The sequence below is a fragment of the Chiloscyllium plagiosum genome, chromosome 3, assembly GCF_004010195.1.
Source record: "Chiloscyllium plagiosum isolate BGI_BamShark_2017 chromosome 3, ASM401019v2, whole genome shotgun sequence".
Taxonomy (NCBI): Eukaryota; Metazoa; Chordata; class Chondrichthyes; order Orectolobiformes; family Hemiscylliidae; genus Chiloscyllium; species Chiloscyllium plagiosum.
The window spans coordinates 43154518-43175842 of record NC_057712.1 but is presented as its reverse complement, the minus strand read 5'-3'; the positions used below and the strand labels follow the sequence as shown (position 1 = coordinate 43175842).

The window sequence follows — 21325 nt, the reverse complement described above, 5'->3', positions numbered from 1 at the left end:
CACCTGATCAGGTCCTGGGGATTTATCCACCTTTAACCGTTTCAAGACATCCAGCACTTCCTCCTCTGTAATCTGGACATTTTGCAAGATGTCACCATCTATTTCCATACAGTCTATATTTTCCATATCCTTTTCCACAGTAAATATTGATACCAAATATTCATTTAGTATCTCCCCCATTTTCTGTGGCTCCACACAAAGGCCGCCAAGCTGATCTTTGAGGGGCCCTATTCTCTCTCTCGTTACCCTTTTGTCCTTAATATATTTGTAAAACCCCTTTGGATTCTCCTTAATTCTATTTGCCAAAGCTATCTCATGTCTCCGTTTTGCCCTCCTGATTTCCCTCTTAAGTATACTCCTACTTTCTTTGTACTCTAAGGATTCAGTCAAGGTAAAAACAATGACTGCAGATGCTGGAAACCAGATTCTGGATTAGTGGTGCTGGAAGAGCACAGCAGTTCAGGCAGCATCCAAGGAGCAGCAAAATCGACATTTCGGGCAAAAGCCCAACGTTTCCTGATGAAAGGCTTTTGCCCGAAACGTCAATTTCACTGCTTCTTGGATGCTGCCTGAACTGCTGTACTCTTCCAGCACCACTAATCCAGAATAAGGATTCACTCGATCTATCCTGTCTGCACCTGACATATGCATACTTCTTTTTCTTAACCATAACCTCAATTTCTTTAGTCATCCAGCATTCCCTATAGCTACCAACCTTCCCTTTCACCCTGACAGGAATATATTTTCATACCTAGTAAGTTTGCAGATGACACCAAAATTGAAGGTATAGTGGACAATGAAGAGCAAAATGGGATCTTGATCAGATGGACCAATGGAGAGATGTGGCAGATAAAGTTTAATTTAGATTAATATGAGGTGCTGCATTTTGGAAAGGCAAATCAGGACTTGCACACTTAATGGTAAGCTCCTGGGGAGTGTTGCTGAACAAAAAAAACCTTGGAGTGCAAGTTCATAGTTCCTTGAAAGTGGAGTTACAGGTAGATAGATTACTGAAGAAGGCGTCCAGTATGCTTTCTTTATTCGTCAGTGCATTGAGTTGGGAGGTCATGTTACAGTTGCACAGGACATTGGTTAGGCCAGTTCTGGAATGCTGCATGTAATTCCGGTCTCTCTCCTATAGGAAGGATGCTGTGAAACTTGAAAGGGCTCAGAAAAGATTACAAGAATATTGCAAGGGTTGGAGGATTTTAGCTATAGGGAGAGGCTAAATAGGCTGGGGCTGCTTTCCCTGGAGTGTCAGAGGCTGAAAGGTGGTCATACAGAGATTTATAAAAACATGAGGGGAGTTGTTAGGGTAAATAAATAAGGTCTTTTCCCCAGGGCAAAGGAGTCCAGAACTAGAGGGCATAGGTTTAGGGTGAGAGAAGAAAGATTTAAAAGGGACTTAAGGGGCAACTTTTTCATGTAGAGGGTAGTGCGTGTATGGAATGAGCTTCCAGAGGAAGTAGTGGAGGGAGGCTGATACAATTACAACATTTAAAGCATCTGGATGGGTATATGAGTAGGAAGAGTTGAGGAATTTGAGCCATGTGCTGGAAAATGGGACCAGATTAATTTAGGATATCTGGTCGGCATGGACAAGTTGGACTCAAAGGTCGGTTTCGGTGCTGTACACCTCTATGACTCTATTATTCTAAAACATACTGCGTAGAAACAGACCCAATTCATCTATAATGGCATTTTCACTCTAAATAATCCTTCTCCCATCTTACTTCATTGTACATTATCAACATTTCCTTCTGTTCCTTTCTCTCATGTGTGCAAATCCGGAACTGGTCTCAATCATTTCTTGTGGCAGGTTCCACATTCTCTTGTGCAAAGACGTTTCTCCTGAATTCCTTGTTGGATTAATTTGGAATGAACATTCTGTAGTTTTACATATCTTTGTTCCTGTTAAACACTTTATAATCACTAGCACAATCAAGTACTCACCCTGTTTGGTGCACCGTTTCCTTCACTGTCTTCATCACTCAATAGATCGATACATTCTAACACTGGCCTTAATGGCTGCTCCTTTAAATCATAAAAGAAAGGAGTAATTATCTCATGTATTAATTTCAGAACAAATTTCTTGCACGGATCATCATGCTTTCTGTATGAAACTCATTCCCCGGTATTCCACTTGACCAAACATTTCATTAAAGTTGCAAAACAAGTTTGCACCGTGAGACAGTGAGAAATAGAACCCAGTTTTCTGCTGTCATGGAGATATTAGTGATGTTTCTACATTCTTGATTGACAAGGGAGTTACAGGTAATAGGGGGCAGAGAATAATGAGGAGTGGAGAACACAATCTTATGAGAATGTGGAGCAGATCTAAAAGGTGCTGAATGGCCTACTCAGACGCTAGTTCTGGTGTCTCAAAATTCAGTGCTCCCTACGAGGCCATTTCAGTAATGTCAGTGCGGGGAGCAGCTGGCGTCTTTATCCTCTCTGTACCATCAACACACCCACAAAGAAGAGAGATAAAATTTTAAATAATTTTGTGAGGAGAAAATTGGCTTATTAAAAGTCTTCATTGTACACTAAGTATATAATGGGATCACAATAAATAGTCGATCGCTTGAGAAGCTTACCATCCCCCTGCCAACTGTGAAGCACGTTGCTAACTTAAATAACAATATGATCATGGCAACACCAAGACCAAGACTTCTTTTTTAAATTGATAATGAAATAAGATAGAGATTGGTAATTAATTGGTAGAGGATACAGACTGGGGGCAGGGGTTCCAGATGCAAACATTACGAAACATATCAACACGTCTTAATGTTGTTAAATAAGTGCAAAGAGCACTCGGGTCAATTTTAAAGGATAGAATTGAAAAACGAAGAAGTTTTTTTATACATAGAAACCATTAAGCAATTTCCATTTACACAGCACCTTTAACATTTTGAACAAGTCAAAGATATTTCACAGTATTATCGGTCAAAATCTGATACCATGTCACGTTAGGAGATATTAGAACAGGGAAGAATGCATGAAGGCTTGTGAAAAAGGAGGAAAACAAGGTAAAAAGGTTCCAGGCTTTCCAAACAGCTAAAGGCACAGTTGAAGAAAACAAAATCTGTGGCCAAAAGAAGTAGGACAGCATTCAAACACTAGTGGTTAAATTAAAGCATCATTGCACCAGATCACCGAGCTGTGTTTGGCATTTTAGAACAATCTCCCCAGGTCACATCACTATGCCATTTTTGGCAGGTGATAACCAAGCTCAACACTTTTCACATTCTATTGAGGATGTAAAGAGCAAGGGAAAAGGACACAAGTGAAGCAGACTGATTAAAAAACTACCCAACAGTATGATTTACCACATGTATGTTCAACCTTTATCCATGCTATATCCTCAAGCAACCTTGCAAATCTTTCCTGAGTTTTAGGCATCCAAAAGGGATGTCTTCAAGACGAAAGTTAGAATTAAAACCTTGGATAAACTTTCATCTTGCTGGGGACAAAATACTTCAAGTCATTTTTGAAATGATTGAGTTGTAAGAGAACTGATCAGTTAGTGCACTGGTTGCGCACCCTTGTCATGTCACATTTCCAATCTCTCAAAAGGCAATATCTGCTGGTTTAACAGAATAGTACTCCACAGAACCCAAAGTGAAAATGTAGCCAACATCACTTCTTCTGATGTGCCAAAGGGTTGACATTGCTGACATATGCAGGTGAGATCTATTCAACCTGCATTCCATGAAACCAAAGCTTCTTTAATCATTCGTCTGGAATTTCTCGACATACTCCAGGTTTTGAGAGCAACAGGAATTTGAAAAGAATATCCATCACCTAAACTGACCAATAGGACAGGGAAAAGAAACAAAATCTACTATAACAACCCATTTAGAAAAATACTCAATACGACCAACAGAATCCAAACAAAAACAAGTGAATGGGGCACTCAGTAAAGCAAGCAACTTCTCTGCATTGTGTTAACTCAATGTTATTACAATTATGCAGCTCTTTCAGGTTTTCCCTTGACTGGTTGATCCTGACCTGCAAAGTTCAGGAGAATTACTCTTTGTATTGAGAACCTCCAGTTTACTATGCAAATATCCAAACACATTCTCTGAAAAACCCTGTTCACATTTTGATAGGTCATAATATTCCAAAACAAATGAATAACTTCCATGAAACAGGTAATCAGCCTCATCATCCAATGTTAATGGATCCTCTTACATAAAAATTCCAGGGTCTGCATCCATATTTGCACAAACTAGACCAATTATTCTTTGAACTATACCCTGTATAGCAGGTTTGAGACAAATTGTTTCTCAACAAACTGAGAAAATATTGTATTGTTGTTCAATCACAAATTACAAAATTCAACAAATAAATCAGACTTCTCTGCAGGAAGAGACAGTTTTATGCAATCATTATTGCCAAAATGACAAGGGCAGGCCACTGATAGATTGGACATGAGGCACTTGGTCCAATTTTAGTTACTAACAAACAGATGTCCCAGAAGTTAGTTCAGAGAAGACAAAGTCATTTCTGTGAGCCTGAGTGTCCTACTACCTCAAAGTATGTAAATATAATCTTGAATGATCTCAGTTATCTGACTGAATAATAGGGTGGTAATGGTAGGGGATTTTGGGACTGGGACTGCCATTGTGTTAAGGGTTTAGACGGAGACAAATTTATTAAATATACAAGAAAATCTTCGGATTCAGTATGTGGATGTATCTACCAGAGATGGTGCAAAACTTGACCTAGTCTTGAGAAATAAGGCAGGGCAAGTGACTGAGGTGTCAGGGGAGCACTTTCGGGCCAGCGACTATAATTCAAATTAGTTTTAAAACAGTGATGGAAAGGGATAGACAGGATCTAAAAGCTGAACTTCTAAATTGGAGAAAGGCTAATTTTGACAGTATTAACCAAGAACTTTCAAAAGCTGATGAGGGCAGATGCTCACAGGTAAAGAGACGGCTGGAAAATGGGAAGCCTTCAAAAATTAGAAAACAAGTTTTCAAACATATATATTCCTGTTGGGGTGAAAAGCTGCTTTGAGCCGGACGTCGCTGGTGGGCAGGTTGTTGGAGGAATCCTGAGCGGCATATTTGGAAAGACAAGGACTGATTAGGGAGAGTCAACATGGCTTTGTGCGTGGGAAATCATGTCTCACTAACTTGTCTGAGTTTTCTGAAAAAGTAACAAAGAGGACTGATGAGGGCAGAGCGGTGGATGTGATCTATATGGACTTCTGTAAGGCGTTTGACAAGGTTCCCCATGGGATACTGGTTAGCAAGGTTAGATCTCAAAATACAGGGAGAATTAGCCAAGTGGATACAGAACTGGCTCAAAGGTAGAAGACAGAGGGTGGTGATGGAGAGTGTCTTTCAGACCGGAGGCCTGTGACTAGAAGAGTGCCACAAGGATTGGTGCTGGTTCCACTATTTTTCCTCATTTATATAAATAAATAAGTTTGATACGAACATAGGAGGTATAGTTAGTAAGTTTGCAGATGACACCAAAATTGGAAGTGTGGTGGACAGCGAAGAAGGTTACCTCAGATTACAGTGAGATCTTGATCAGATGGGCCAATGGGCTATGGGCGGCAGATGGAGTTTAATTTAGATAAATGCGAGGTGCTGCTTTTTGGAAAAGCAAATCTTAACAGAACTTATACACTTAATGGTAAGGTCCTAGGGAGTGTGCTGAACAACAAGACTTTGGAGTGCAGGTTCATTATTCCTTGAAAGTAGAGTCACAGGTAGATAGGATAGTGAAGGTGGCATTTGGTTTGCTTTCCTTTGTTGAACAGAGCACTAAATACAGGAGTTGGGAGGTCATATTGCAGCTGTACAGGACAATGGTTAGGCCACTTTTGGAGTATTACTTGCAATTCTGGTCTCCTCCTTATCGGAAGGATGTTGTGAAACGTGAAAGGGTTCAGTAAAGATGTACAAGGATGTTGCCAGGGTTGGAGGATGAGAGCAATAGGGAGAGGATGAATAGGCTAGGGTTGTTTTCCCGGGAGGGTCGAAGGCTGAAGGGTGATCTTATAGAGGTTTATAAAATCGTGAGGGGCATGGATAGGATAAATAGACAAAGTCTTTTCCCTGGGGTGGGGGAGTCCAGAACTAGAGGACATAGGTTTAGGGTGAAAGGGGAAAGATATAAAAGGGACTTAAGGGGCAACATTTTCACTCAAAGGGTGGTACGGGTATGGAATGAGCTGCAAGAGGAAGTGGTGGAGGCTGGTACAATTACAATATTTAAAAGATATCTGAATGGGTATATGAATAGGAAGGGTTTGGAGGGATATGGACCAACTGCTGCCAAATGGGACTAGATTAGGTTGGGATATCTGGTCGGCATGGACAAGTTGGACCGGAAGGTCTGTTTCCATGCTGTACATCTCTATGACTATGACTCTCGGTGTAGGGAATGCTGGAAGACTAGAGAAATTGAGGCTTTGGTTAAGAAAAAGGAAGTATAAGTCAGGTTTAGATAGCAGAGATCGAGTGAATCCTTAGAAGAGTATAAATGCAATACGAGTATACTTAAGGAGGAAACCAGGAGGGCAAAAAGATAGCTTTAGCAAATAAGGCTATGTAGAATCCAAAGGGATTGTATAAAAATATTCAGGACCCCTCAAAGATCAGCAAAGTGGCTTACATGCGGAACTGCAGGACACAGGGGGTTGCGTGGTGGTGGTGGGGAATAAGAGGTTGAACAGTTCATCAACTTCACGAACACCTCCCACCTTGACCTCCTCGGACACCTCCCTCCCAATTCCTCTGCCTCTGCCATACCTGCTCCCAGGAGGAGCAATTCCAGTGCAGGACATCCCAGATGGCCTCCTACTTCAGGGACCGCAATTTCTCCTCTGTGATCAACAAGGCCCTCCTGCGCTTCTCCACTTCCTGCACCTCCGCCTTTGAACCCTATCCCTCCAATCGCAACAAGGTTAGAACCCTCGGTCCTCACCTTCCATCCCAGTAATCTCTGGATACAGCGCATTATTCTCCACCATTTACGTCACCTACAATCAGACACATCCACCAGATATATTTCCCACCCCACTCCTATCAGCATTCCACAGAGATCATTCCCTCTACAACTCCCTCGTTAGGTCCATGCCTCCCCACCAACCCACATGGCACCTTCTCTTGCTTCCTCAAGAGGTGTAAAACCTGTGTCACACCTCCCTCCTCACCGCCATCCAAGGCCCCAAAGGATCCTTCCACATCTGGCAGAGATTTTCCGGCACATCCAAACACCTCATCTACTCTGTCCATTGCTCTCGATGTGGTCTCCTCTACACTGGGGAGACAGGACGCCAATTCACAATGTTTCAGGGAACATCTCTATGTGACATGCAGGACCTGATCAGGTATACCCTTGAACTCTGTAGGAAGCTAGGGAGGTGATTGCTGGGAGCCTTGCTGAGATATCTGGATCACAGATAAGGTGCCAGAAGACTGGACGTTGGCTAATGTGGTGTCACTATTTAAGAACGGTGGTAAGGAAAAGCCAGGGAACTATAGATCAGTGAGCCTGACATCAGTGGTGGGCAACTAGTTGGAGGGAGTCTTGAGGGACAGGATTTACGTGTATTTGGATAGGTAAGGACTGATTAGCGATAGTCAACATGGTTTTATGCATGGAAAATCATATCTCACTAACTTGATTGAGGTTTTTGAAGAAGCAATGAAGAGGATTGAGGAGGGCAGAGCCATGGACGTGATCTATGGGACTTCAATAAGGTGGTCGACAAGGTTCCTCGTCATAGACTGGTTAGCAAAGTCTCATGGAATTCAGGGAGAACTAGCCATTTGGATACAGAACTGGTTTGAAGATACAAGACAGAGGGTGGTGGCAGAGAGTTGATTTCCAAACTGGAGGTCTGTGACCAGTGGAGTGCCACAAGGATCGCTGCAGGATCCACTTTTTGACATTTATAAACATGAATTGAATGTAAACAAAGAAGGTATAATTAGTAAGTCTGAAGATGACACCAAATTTGAAGGTGTAGTGGATAGTGAAAGTTATTTCAGAATACAATGGGATCTCGATCAGATGGGCCCATGGGCCAAAGAGTGGCAGATGGATTTTAATTTAGATAAATGTGACACGCTGTATTTTGGAAAAGCAAATTAGGGCAGGACTTGTACACTTAATGGGAAGGTCCTGGTAAGTATTGCTGAACAAATTGACCCTGGAGTGTAGGTTCACAATTCCTTGAAAGTGGAGTCGCAGGTAGTTCCGATAGCGAAGAAGGCACCTAGTAATCTTTCCTTTATTGGTTAGAGCATTGAGTATAGGAGTTGGGAGGTCATGTTGTGACTGTATAGGACTTCGGTTTGGCCACTTTTGAAATAGTGTGTGCAATTCTGGTCTCCTTCCTGTCAGGATGGTGTAAAACTTGAAAGGGTTCAGAAAAGATTTTCAAGGATGTTGCCAGGGTTGGAGGATTTGACCTATAGGGAGAGGCTGAATAGGCTGGGGCTGTTTTCCCTGGAGTATATAAGGTCACCCCTCAACCTCAGGTTTATAAAATCAAGTGAGGCATGGATAGTATAAATAGGCAAAGTCTTTCTACCTAGGTAGGGGGAGTCCAGCACTCGAGGACAAGGTTTAGGGTGAGAGGGGAAAGATTTGAGAGAGACCTACTGGGCAACATTTTCATGCAAAAGTTGGTGCTTGTATGGAATCAGCTGCAAGAAGTGTTGGAGGCTGGTACAATTATGACATTTAAAAGGCATTTAGATGATATATGAATAGGAAGGGTTTAAGAGGGATATGGGCCAAATGCTGGCAAATGGGACGAGATTAATTTTGGATATCTGATCAGCATGGACGAATTAGACCTGTTTCTGTGCTGTACATCTTTATGATTATGTGTAAGAGATACCTTTGGTTTGTTGGGAGAGAATCAAATTCAAAAATGTTTATTTACTTGATACGATATTGTACAGAATCAAAATGCATTTGTGTCAAATTATGTAAACAGTACTTTTTTATGAATAAAGTATGTTATTGAAATAAAAATAGTTGCAGTGCACCCTTCTGGCCCACCAGCTTGCGCCCCTCCCCAAAGGGTGTTTGTGTCTGGAAAAAGACAGCAACAACATACAGGGGAAGAGATGAATCATCTCCTTTTAACAAATTTGAGATTTCTCCCAAAGAATGTCATGTAATTTTTTAAATTCTCTTTTTTATTCTTCTCTCCCCTTAGCAGCGGCAAGCGTCAGTTGCAAGTCCCAGAGCAGCACGCATGGAAGCAGCCGTGGAGCAGTGTGCAAGCAGCAAGTCCTGGATGGAGAGAAGCATGGGGGATAGGAGTGGGGTGGGAAGCATTCCTGGCACTTACCTTAGAACAGCTGAGTGCCAGTGCAGAGCAGTCTGGGGTTTGGAGGGGAGCAGAGATGGCAGTTGGATTGGTTTCTGGTGTGGGCAGTCAGATCATGTGCAGAGGATCTGCGCTGAGCTGGTACACTGTAATGTGTTTTTGTAATTTTCTACCTACTGTAATGTTGACCCTATTTTTAACTTATTCAGTTAAAGTTATGTAACTACCTTTATTCCTCTGCTGTACTCAAGAATCCTACCTAGGTAATTGCACGATAAGGCGGCAGACATCGAAAAAGCTTTTCACCATACTCCCACAATAGAGTACACGTGACAATAAAAGGACATTGTATTGTACATTGTACTGTATGAGGTCAAGAGACCAGAGGGGAAAAGTTACAATTTTGTGGAATAACATACAATATTAGAATACATACGCTCACAAATATCACTTCATCTTCACTTTCACATTTTCCTGCTGGCAACAACCCATCACTGGACGACATGTTAGACAATAAGGAACTGCCTGGGAAAAGATCAGAAAAAGATTTAGCGAGTTGTTGTCAAGCACTTAAAAACAAATCAAAGAGGTATCTTGCAGGTTTGTCATAAAATCCTGTCTTCTACTTCTGGGTCAGCATTTCTAAAGCAAGCTTAAAATGAGAGGATGTTGCCACTTGAAAATTGCTGCTCAGAGATGGAAACATTTGAACAGCTTTGCCAAACTGAATTTAAAAGGTTGCTTCAAGATAATTTCATAAGATGTGGGGGTCACTGGCAAGGCCAGTATTTGCTGTGCACTCTTAATTGAGACAATGATGATTAGCAGTCTCATTGAACCATTGTAGTCCATCTGTTATGATTTTTCTGGATTGGTTGATACACTCAGAGTCATAGAGGTGTACAGTATGGAAACAGACCTTTCAGTCCAAATTGTCCATGCCGACCGGGTATCCGAACCCAATCTAGTCCCACCTGCCAGCACCTGGCCCATATCCCTCCAAACCCTTCTTATTCATACACCATCATAATGCTTTTTAAATGTTGCAATTGTACCAGCCTCCACCAATTCCCCGGCAGCTCATTCCATACACGTACCACCCTCTGCGTGAAAAAGTTACCCCTTGGTTCTCTTTAGTATCTTTCCCCTCTTATGCTAAACCTATGCTCTCTAATTCTGGATTCCCAGGGAAAAGACTTGGTCTATTTATCCTATTCATGCCCCTCATGATTTTATAAATCTCTATATGGTCATCCCTCAGCCTCTGACACTCCAGGGAAAACAGCCCAGCCTATTCAACCTCTCCCTATAGTTCAAATCCTCCAACCCTGGTAACATCCTTGTAAATCTTTTCTGAACCCTTTCAAGTTTCACAACATCTTTCCAATAGGAAGGAGACCAGAATTGCACGCAATATTCCAAAGGTGGCCTAACCAATGTCCTGTACAGCTGCAACATGACCTCCCAACTCCTGTACTCAATACTCTGACTAATAAAGGAAAGCATATCAATGCCTTCTTCACTCCTATCCACCTATGACTCCACTTTCAAGGAGCTATGAACCTGCACTCCAAGGTCTCTTTGTTCAGCAACACTCCCTAGGACCTTACCATTAAGTGTATAAGTCTTGCTAAGATTTGCTTTCCCAAAATGCAGCACCTCGCATTTATCTAAATTAAACTCCATCTGCCAATTCTCACCCCTATGGCCCATCTGATCAAGATTCAGTTGTAATCCAAAGTAACCTTCTTTGCTGTCCACTACACCTCCAATTTTGGTGTCATCTGCAAACTTACTAACTAGACTTCTTATGCTCCCATCCAAATCCTTTATATAAATGATGAAAAGTAGTGGACCCAGCACTGATCCTTGTGGCACTCCACTGGTCACAGGCCTCCACTCTGAAAAACAACCCTCCACCACCATCCTCCGTCTTCTACTTTCGAGCCAGTTCTGTATCCAAATGGCTAGTATTGCCTGAGATCTAACCTTGCTCACCAGTCTCCTATGGGGAATCCTGTCGAATGCCTTACTGAAGTCCATATAGATCACGTCTACTGCTCTACCCTCATCAATCCTCTTTGTTACTTCTTCAAAAAACTCAATCAAGTTAGTGAGACATGATTTCCCATGCACAAAGCCATGATGAGTATCCCTAACAGTCCTTGCTTTCCCAAATACATATACAACCTGTCCATCAGGATTCCTTCCAACAACCTGCCCACCACCGACATCAGACTTACTGGTCTATAGTTCCCTGGCTTGTCCTTACCACCTTTCTTAAACAGTGGCACCACGTTCGTCAACTTCCAGTCTTCCAGCACCTCATGTCTATGGTTGTCAGGCCAATTCAGAGGGCAGTTAAGCGCATTGCTGTGCGTTTGGAGTGACTTATGGACCAGGCCAGTTAAATGCATCAAATTTTCTTATCTGACAGGCTGAGTGAACCAGATGAATCATTATAACAATTGATGGCAATTGATCATCAACATTGGAACTTAAAGCTAGTCTCACAGTTATTAATTAACTAAATTTATTAATCTAAACTAAATCCCACTAGCTGCCATGGTAGGAAAGCATTTGCCAGGACCTTTGGCTTATCCAAAGACAACCACCACCTTTCACACTGTTCATGCACTATTCTCAGTTGTTATGAAACATCACCTCAGGTAACTCAACTATTTCCCACATGTCCCTTACCTCCTTCAGCCTTCACCCCCTCAAGCAGACCACAGGCTTGATCCTTTGCCAAAATATTCATTCAATAAGACTGTGCAGATGAGCATGCACCTTAACTCCAATATCTACTCACCTTGGTTCTAAGCTCTCATATTTTAACCAAAGATAAATACTTGTTTAGAAATCTTCCACTGACTGCCCACTCCCCCAACCTCAATAATTACAATATTAGCTAAATTTCTGGTTTTTCTTTGAATATTCAATTCCCATTTAGTTTTCTACACTTAACGAAATACAAGCCAATGCAACCAGTCCCCATTATTTAAGCTCTGAGCCCCTTTATACGACCCTCGGGTCTGAACAGATGAAGGTAAAGCCGCCAATGATGTGGCGAGGAATGCACACAGGGGACTCGAGTTGGGAGAAACAGTTAAGTTTTTGGAAGACTTGTAACAAGCTAGAGATACAGTAATTTACAAATAAAGTCGCCTGAAGGTGCGTTATAATGGTAAAGCAAACACCTGCTTTACTTTTTCCAAGTCAAAATACTGAACCGTTCCGCCCCCTGTTGCAATCTTGTTGCAATCCAGCATTCCTTCCCCAGTTCAGCTTTAAACTCTGCACCAACCTCCAGCACAACACCAACTTCCTTCTTCACCAGCGCCTGCAGCTTGCAAATTTGTTCACACAGTCCAGGACTCAGTGCCCTGCTTCAGCTGCCCATATACCCACTCTTCTCAGCATTGTTTGCCCAGTGGTGAATGAATGAAAGATTGACCAATACGCGGAACGAAAAGGAATAACCTCAAGCGCGCTAACAACTAACGTATGCTCACCAACCCACTCCTCACATTGCCATTAACACACCAGGCCGCTCGTAGACCCAGCTCCGCAATGCGCTTGCGCAACTGTCTCCACGAATTGAACCCGTTCACTGGGCCTGCGCCGCTGTTGCCCCGCCACTCACTGTACCCGATCACTGCGCCTGTGCCGCCGTCTTTCCCATTACCCTGTCACTGCGCCTGCGCTGCCGTCCGCTCCTAAACCCGGTCACTGGGCCTGCGCCACTGTCTCTCCCAGTACCCGGTCAATGCGCCTGCGCCGCCGTGTTCACGGAATCTGGTAGGTGCGCATGCGCCGAAGTATCCTGCTACTTGTCTGCGCCTCCGTGAACGGCAAACCTCTGACTCCTTGCTCACTGCTCCTGCACTATCATCTAATTGCTATTGCGTTTTTCCCCCTTCCCCCGGTTACTGCGCCTGCGCTACCCTCCCGCGCTGTCGCATAGCGTCAGCTTGCTCTGCTTCCCCTCCACTGCGCCTGCGGTAATATCTCCATTGTTAACAGAGGGGGCGCCTGAATCACAATGTACACGTCAGGTGTGTCTGCATCAATGCTAACCAGGTGTGGTGCTTTTAAACATTTCACATTAAAAAAAACTCCCTTGCTATTAGAAATTTATGAAAGAAAGTAGGGAAAAAAATCTTGCATGTCAGTTTAGTTTAATAAGTGAGTTAATTTATTGAGGTATTTCAATTTACTTTCACGTGCACGGTTCCAAAAGTATTTATTGTCAATGTCAGCCAAGGTTTAGTGATTTGCAGCCTGTCATCTGAAGGTGGTGGTTCTAATCCCCATTTTAGAGTTTTGACGATTGTATTTTGCCTGATTCTCTTGGTACAGTTGTGAGGGAATGCTATGATCACATAGGAACTGACAGTCTGCATGATGTTACAATGAAGACCAATAGTTTCATTTAGATGGACCCTTCTAGTCTTGTGGCATCCGAATGACAACTGAAATAAGACATTGGGGCAACTCCTTATACTTCTTTTAAATTGCACTGTGGCATAGTTGATGTCCTTTGAGAGGGCAGACAACATTTCCAACAATGCAGCATTCTCTTTGAAATTTTGCTTTGTCCTAATGTACTTTGGGAGTTCTCAAGGAATCAAGGGACACCATATAAATGCACATTTTTTGGCAAACTGCTAAACATGAGCAACATCTGCAGAATATAAACATGGGTAATGATTTTGTGCATTTTGATGGTGATTAGTTTTTCCAATCAAAGACACACATTGCTACAAATAAACATGTTTAATATAAACTGTGCCATAGAAACACAGGTAAAAACAATGACTGCAGATGCTGGAAACCAGATTCTGGATTAGTGGTGCTGGAAGAGCACAGCAATTCAGGCAGCATCCGAGGACAGGCAAGGTGCAGAGTAGATTTGCCAGAATGGTCATAGAACCCAGGGATTCAGTTTTCTGAAGAGGCTAGAAAATGAGCATTGAAGGGGAGATGGCCAATGGAGAGAGGTTTAAAAGAATTGATAAGGAGAAACTGCTTCCACTGATAGGGTCAGGAAGCAGAGGGTGAAGATGCATGATAACTGGCAAAATAGTTAGAATGAGAGGTGAGAAGTACTTTAATGAAATGTGTCAGGATGATCTGGAATGCTTGGCATGGAGGTGTTGCAGAAGCAGATTCAATAAATTTCTAAAAAGGAAATGGAGATAACATTGAAAAGGAAAACAGTGCTGCATTAGTGTGAAACAACAGGAGTTGCAATGTGGTAAGAATAACAAATATCTGACCTTTTCTGGCTCCGTTGTGGGAGTGGAAGGAAAACTCATCTTCCTTAATTTTTGTGGAATTTGGCACGTTCTGCCAAATATAGTTCATGGTATCTCAGCGAATATGTGAACCAAAAAGTAACAGCAACCAGCTACTGGAATTCTTTATTTAACAGGTTTTGAAAATCTGTTTCCTTATTTTCAATACTTGATTGCTATTGAGAGGATTTCTCCCTTTCCACCCCCTCCCCTCCCCCACCCCTTTTTCAGGTATGATCCTATTATGCATTCAAACCTGAAGAAAACACTGCTTGGAAACTGAACTGTTTGGATCTTAAGTGATTTAACTTTTCACACCGTTTAAATTTTAGATTAACCATCAGTCTGCGGTTTCCCTTAGAATACAGTTTTACAGAAAATAAAGAATCAAAGAGACCCAGGGGTAAATAAATACCATTCTTTGAAGATGGCAAGACAAGCTGCAAAGGCTATTTTAAAAATTACATATGGTATTCTTGACTTCATAAATACAGGCATAGAGTACAAGAGCTAGGAATTAGCTAAATCTTCATAAAAGTTTGGCTAGGCCTCCTCTGCAACATTGTTTCCAATTCTGAGATACAAACTTCAGAAAGAAAGTCAAGACTTTACTGAAGGTGCAGAACTGATTTGCCAGAATGGTCACTTTCTGTCTTTCCAGCCTCTGACATCAACAGCTTGTCTTCTGCCATTTCCACCACCTCCAACATTATGCCAGCAACAACCCCCCCCCCCCTCTCCACTTTCAGAAATCTGATGGGATTGTTGCCTTGGTGAGACCCTAGTTCACTCCTTTGACATCTTCACAACCCCTCCCTTTCCTGCAGCACAGTTTTAAAAAGTATTTTCTAATTAACCTGTTCAGGGATGTTACAACAAATTTCGAAAGCCGGAGGGACTTGAACCCAGGTCTCTTAGGCTCAGAGGTAGGGACACTACCACTGCACCACAAGAACCTTTATCTCGCAGCATATCTGCAAAGCCCCAAAACTCCTTTCAAAGGGAAACAATCATTTACTTCCACTTCTTTAAATTTAGTGAGCTATATTCATTGCAAATCTGTAGATATTTTCTACTCTAATCTACACACTGAGTGAATACTTTGCAGAACACTTCTATTTTGCTCACAAACATGGCTCTTCTGTCATGAATTTCAATTCTCCACCTTATTGTCCATCTCACCTCATTTCTTGCCTGATCGAACAAAGGCTGTAATGAGATCAGGAGCTGTATGGTCCTGGCAGAATCCAAAAAGAACATTGGTGAACAGGTTACTGGTGAGTAGTAGTGACTGATGGCACTGTTGATGACACTTTCATTTTCTCATGACTGAGAGTGGACTAATGTTTCATTAATTATCTGGATTATATTTGTTCTTTTTTGCCATAGGACATAGTTGGATAACTTTCCACTTTTATGGTTCACTACCAGTGCTGGAGCTGCATTGGAAGGAGACCATTCAGCCTATTGTAATCTCACTGGTTCTCTGCATATAATAATAGTGCCCTTCTGCCTTTTTTCATAACTCTGCATATTGCTTTCATTTTTAAAAAAATTCAATGTCCTCTTGAATGCTTCAACTGAACCTGCCTCCATCACATTCTCAGACTGTGTATTCCCTAACTACTCACTATGGAAAAAAAGGTTCTCACTTCACATTCTTCCTTTGTAAAGCACTCTGAAACTGTGCCCACTGGTTCTTGATTCACTTATTAGCGAAAAAAATTTCTACTTATCCATTGGTCCAAACCCTTCATGATTTTGAAAGCCTTCATCAAAACTCCACTTTGCCTTCTCCTGTCCAAGGAAAACAGTCCCAACTTCTCCAACCTATCCTCATAACTGAAGTGAAAACAAAAAATGCTGGAGATCGCAGTGGGTCAGGCAGCATCCATGGAGAGAAAGCATAACTGTGCTGACTTATCCTTGGAATCATTCTTGTAAATGTTTTTCACACACTCTCCAATGCATTCACATCCTTTTGATAGTGTGGCTCGTAGAACTCTACACTAGTGTGCTCCCAGTTAAGATCTAGCCAGTGTCTATCTTTAAAGCATATCGTACCTTCCCTGCTGTGTACACCTATTTATGAAGTTTAGAATATTGTATTCTTTATTAACAGTCCTCCATAGCTGTCCTGCCACCTTTAATGATTTATATACATATGCAAGCAGGTCTCTACTCCTGCACATCTTTTAGAATAGCATCCTTTATGTTTTACTGGCTCTCCATGTTCTTTGGAGCAAAGTGCATCATCTCACATTTCTTTGTTGAGGTTGGTGAGGCCTCTTCTGGATTAAAGTGTGCAATTCTGGTAGCCCTGTTATAAGAAGGATATTATTAAACTGGAGAGGGTTCAGAAAAGATTTACCAGGATGTTGCCAGGAATGGACGATTTGAGTTCAAAAAGTAGATGGAAAGACTGGGACTTTTCTAACTGTAATGCTGGAGATAGAGGCATGACCTGATTGAGGTTTATTAAATCGTGAGCGGCATAGATAAGGTGAATGACTATGGGTATTTTCCCTAGAGTTCAAAACTAGGGGGCATCTTGTTAAGATGCGGGGAGAAAAATTTAAAACGGACGTGAAGGGCAACTGTTTTACGTAGACAATTGTTCATGTCTTAAAACGAACTGTCAGAACAAGTGATGAATGCAGGTACAGTTACAGCATTTAAAAGACATTTGGATAAGTTCATGAATAGGAAAGGGTTGGAGATATATGGGCCAATCACAGGCAGGTGGAACGTTTAATTTGAGAACATGGTCAGTGTGGACTATTTGGACTGGATGGTCTGTTTCCATGCTGTATGACTCTGATTCTGTGACTCTCTGCTCTGAACTTCATCTGCTACCTATCCTTTTACTGCCATAAAGCATCAATGTCCTTTGAAAGGTCTTCACTGCCCGCCCCCCCCCCCCCCCCGGCACAGTTTACAATTCTCCGAAGTTTTGCTTGGGAGTTTTGTAAATTTTGAAATTGTCCCTTTCGCAGCAAGATCTAGACATTGATGTATGTCAAGAAAAGCAAGAGTTCCAATACTGAGCCTTGGGGAACTCCATTATAACCCTTCTTTCACCTGAAAAATACCTCTTAACTATTATTCAGTTTCATATCCTTCAGCAAATTTTGCACTCACGTTGTTACTGTCCCTTTTATTCCATGACCTGAAACTTTTGGAAAAGCATATCCACCACATCAACCCTCTCTGTCACCTCTTCAAAATATTCCAGCAAGTTAGATATGATTTTTCCTCAGCAAAACATGTTGACTCTTTGAAATCTATCCAAACATTTTCTCTGTGATTATTAATTCTATGCTGAATATTATTTCTAGAAGTTCCCCAACACCAAGGTTAAACTGACTGGTCTGCAATTGCTGGTCCAATCTTTATAATCTTTTTTGAACAAGGGCAAGACTTTCGCAATTCTCCAGTCCCCTCGCATCACCGCAGAATCGAGGGAAGATTGAAACATAATTGCCAGTGTCTCAACAATTTACACTCTCACTTCCTTTTATATCGTTGGATGAATCTCATTGGGTATTTGGTGCCTTTTCAACTTTAATCTAAAAAATAAGCTGGTCAGGTATAGAATTGATAGTTGAAGGATTGATATGTTAATCAAAATTTATTCCTTAGTAATTTTAAACCTTTCTAGTGACTGAGATTCCTCTTTGATCATGGCCTGGTTAGTATCTGCTTTGGAGCCATCACCTGGAGATGCAGCTAATTCTGAAATACAAGTCTTCAAGATGAGAGCAGGGATGTGATCTCATCCCCATAGCCCTAACTGTATTCAAAGTGGTCTGCTATTTCTTTATACCATGTTGAAGGAATTAATGCCAGTGTAAAGGAGACAATGGCCAAGTGAGTGAACTGGAAATTTGGTTCAAATGGGAATTTTGTGCAAAGGGGTAGAGAGGTGCTTTATCTAATCTTTATTGTAAGTAGTAAATACTCCAGATGAGATGTAAATGGGAGAGGATAAAAGGCATGGACCGGAAAGCATGTTATCAAATTGGAAAGGGTGCAGAAAAGATTTACATGGATGTTACGGGGACTTGAGGTTTGAGATATCAGGAGAAGCTAGATAAGTTGGGACTTTTTCCACTAGAACGTAGGAGATTGAGCGGTAACCTTGCAGAAGTTTATAACATCTCAAGGAGCATAGACAAGGGGAATAGCAAAGGTCTTTTCCCAAGAGTAGTTTAGTTCAAAACGAGAGGACGTATTTTTAAGGTGAGAGGAGAAATATTTAAAGGGGCAACTTGTTCATACAGAGGGTGATTCGTATGTGGCATGAACTGCCAGAGGAAGTGTAAATGTAGTACGGTTGCAACATCCAAAATCCATTGGACAGGTACTTGATTTGGAAAGGATGAGAGGGATATGGGCCAAATGCAAGTAAGTGGGACTAGTTTAGTTTGGGAAACTTGGTCAGCATGGACGGGTTGGACTGAAGGGTCTGTTTCCATGCTGTATGATGCTAATACTCCATGAGAGGCCAATCTGCAGTGAGACCAGTGACAGAGTTTCATCGTGAACCACACTGTGACAAGAATGCAGCCAAAGTGACTGATTGGTGAGTAGAACTGGTGAATATTTCTAATCTTTAAGGTAAAGGTAAGGCTTTCACTTTACATTTAAATCTCCAGCTGTGTTTTTCTCTCTTTTTTCTTTAAAAATAAGCTGGTTAAGTATCGGATTGAATGTGCTTATTTTAAAACTAAAAATGTTTTTAAAATTACACTACAATTTCAATGAGTAGTGAATGCAGAATAATTAATTTATGTATTAACTCAATATGATAATGATGCCAAGATATGTGATGTGTTGCTGCTGCAGCCTGTGGAAGCTGCTAGACATTCGGGTGGTCAGAGCAAACACATCTGTTGTTAAGTCCAAGCTACAGACATTGCACCGCATCAGGGAAGGGGAAAGTTACTTTGCTCTAAAGTGCTTACAGGAAGGTGAGATAGCAGGTTGAGGCAGGTTTGGAGACCTAGGAGTTACATCTGAGGAACCTCAGCACTTGTCCAATATTTCTGAAGATCTTACATGGTGTGTGGATGACAGTACTGAAAAATGTGTTGCTGGAAAAGCGCAGCAGGTCAGGCAGCATCCAAGGAACAGGAGAATCGACGTTTTGGGCATAAGCCCTTCTTCAGGAATGTGGATGACAGTGAGGACTGCAAGGAGAATGAGCAAACTGACCCTGTTCTACAGGGCGCCATTCAAGCAGGGGGAGGCAATAGGAATACAGTTGTGGTATAAGGGAATACAGGATTCTGCAGCCATAAGCAGAAGTCCTGAAAGCTGTTTTGCTTACCTGGTACCAGGGTTAAGGATACTTCCAGGGGGCTAGAGAAGAATTAGGAGAGGGAGGGGAGGGATCAATCGTCGTCATTCAAAAATGGAACCAATAACATTGATAGAACAAGAAAGGAAGTTCTGCTGAAAGAGTTTGAACAGATGGAAGCTAAATTTAAATGCTCAACTTTCAAGATAATAATCGGTGGATTACTACCTGAGCCACAGACAAACTGGCATAAGGTGAATGCGAGTCTCAAAGATCAGAAATAGGAGCAGGAGTAGGCCATCTGGCACTTTGAGTCTGCTCCACCATTCAATAAGATTATGGCTGATCTTTTTGTGGCCTCCGCTCCACTTACCCACCCTCTTACCAAATCTTTAATTCCTTTACTATTCAAAACATTATCTATCTTAGCTTTAAAAATGTTCAGTGAGGAAGCCTCAACTACTTCACTGGGCCTGGAATTCCATAGATTCACAATCCTCTGGGTGAAGAAGTTCCTTCTCTATTTGGTTCGAAATCTGCTTCCCTAATTTTGAGGCCATGCCCACTTGTCCGAATTTCATCTGCCATCCTCTCTACTTCCATCTTATCTATTCCGTTCATCATTTTATATGTTTCTATAAGATCCCCCCTCATTCTTCTAAATTCCAATGAAGGTGGCTCCTGGATTACATCTCTTCCCACCCTGCCTTCTGCAAAAATGCTATCCCGTATTCCCAATTCCTCCGCCTCTTCTGTATTTGCTCCCAGGAGGACCAGTTCCACCATAGAACACACCAGATGGCCTCCTTCTTTAAATATCCTTCTTTAAAGATCCAATTTCCCTTCCCATGTGTTTGAAGATGCCCTCCAATGCATCTCATCCACATCCCGCACCTCCGCCCTCAAACCCCACCCCTCCAACTGTAACAAGGACAGAATTCCCCGATCCTTACCTTCCACCCTACCAACCTTTGCATAAACTGCATCATCTGCCAACATTTCCGCCACCTCCAAACAAACCCCACCACCAGGGATATATTTCCCTCCCCGCTCCTTTCTGCTTTCTGCAAAGACCATTCCCTCCCTGACTACCTGGTCAGGTCCACGCACCCCAACAACCCACCCTCCCCTCCTGGCACTTTCACCTGCCACCACAGGAATTGCAAAACCTGCGCCCACACCTCCCCCCTCACTTCCATCCAAGGACCCAAAGGAGCCTTCCACATCCATTGAAGTTTCACCTGTACATCCACCAATGTCATTTATTGTATCCATTGCTCCTGATGCAGTCACCTCTACACTGGGGAGACTGGACGCCTTCTCGCAGAGCACTTTAGGGAACATCTCCGGGATACCCGCACCAATCAACCCCACTACCACATGGCCCAACATTTCAACTCCCCCTCCCAC

The 21325-nt window shown here is 42.2% G+C and overlaps 2 protein-coding genes across 5 annotated transcripts in view; one reads left to right on the top strand and one right to left on the bottom strand.

Moving 5' to 3' along the window:
• Positions 1-12960, bottom strand: part of znf451 (zinc finger protein 451) — a 96812-nt gene extending 83852 nt beyond the window's left edge. Inside the window, exons 1-3 of one of the 4 annotated variants that reach the window (XM_043681314.1) lie at positions 12829-12960; positions 9750-9838; positions 1954-2034 (exon numbers count right to left, since the gene is read on the bottom strand). In XM_043681314.1, the coding sequence (XP_043537249.1) occupies positions 1954-2034; positions 9750-9818 (150 nt within the window). In that variant the 5' untranslated portion in view covers positions 9819-9838; positions 12829-12960. The other 3 variants (XM_043681333.1, XM_043681324.1, XM_043681340.1) reach the window with 3 other exon arrangements.
• A 135-nt stretch (positions 12961-13095) lies between these two features.
• dst (dystonin) overlaps positions 13096-21325 on the top strand; it is a 642458-nt gene continuing 634228 nt past the window's right edge. The window contains exon 1 of the mRNA XM_043681258.1: positions 13096-13114. The gene's annotated coding sequence lies outside the window, so the exon portion shown is untranslated. The remainder of the gene's footprint in view (positions 13115-21325) is intronic.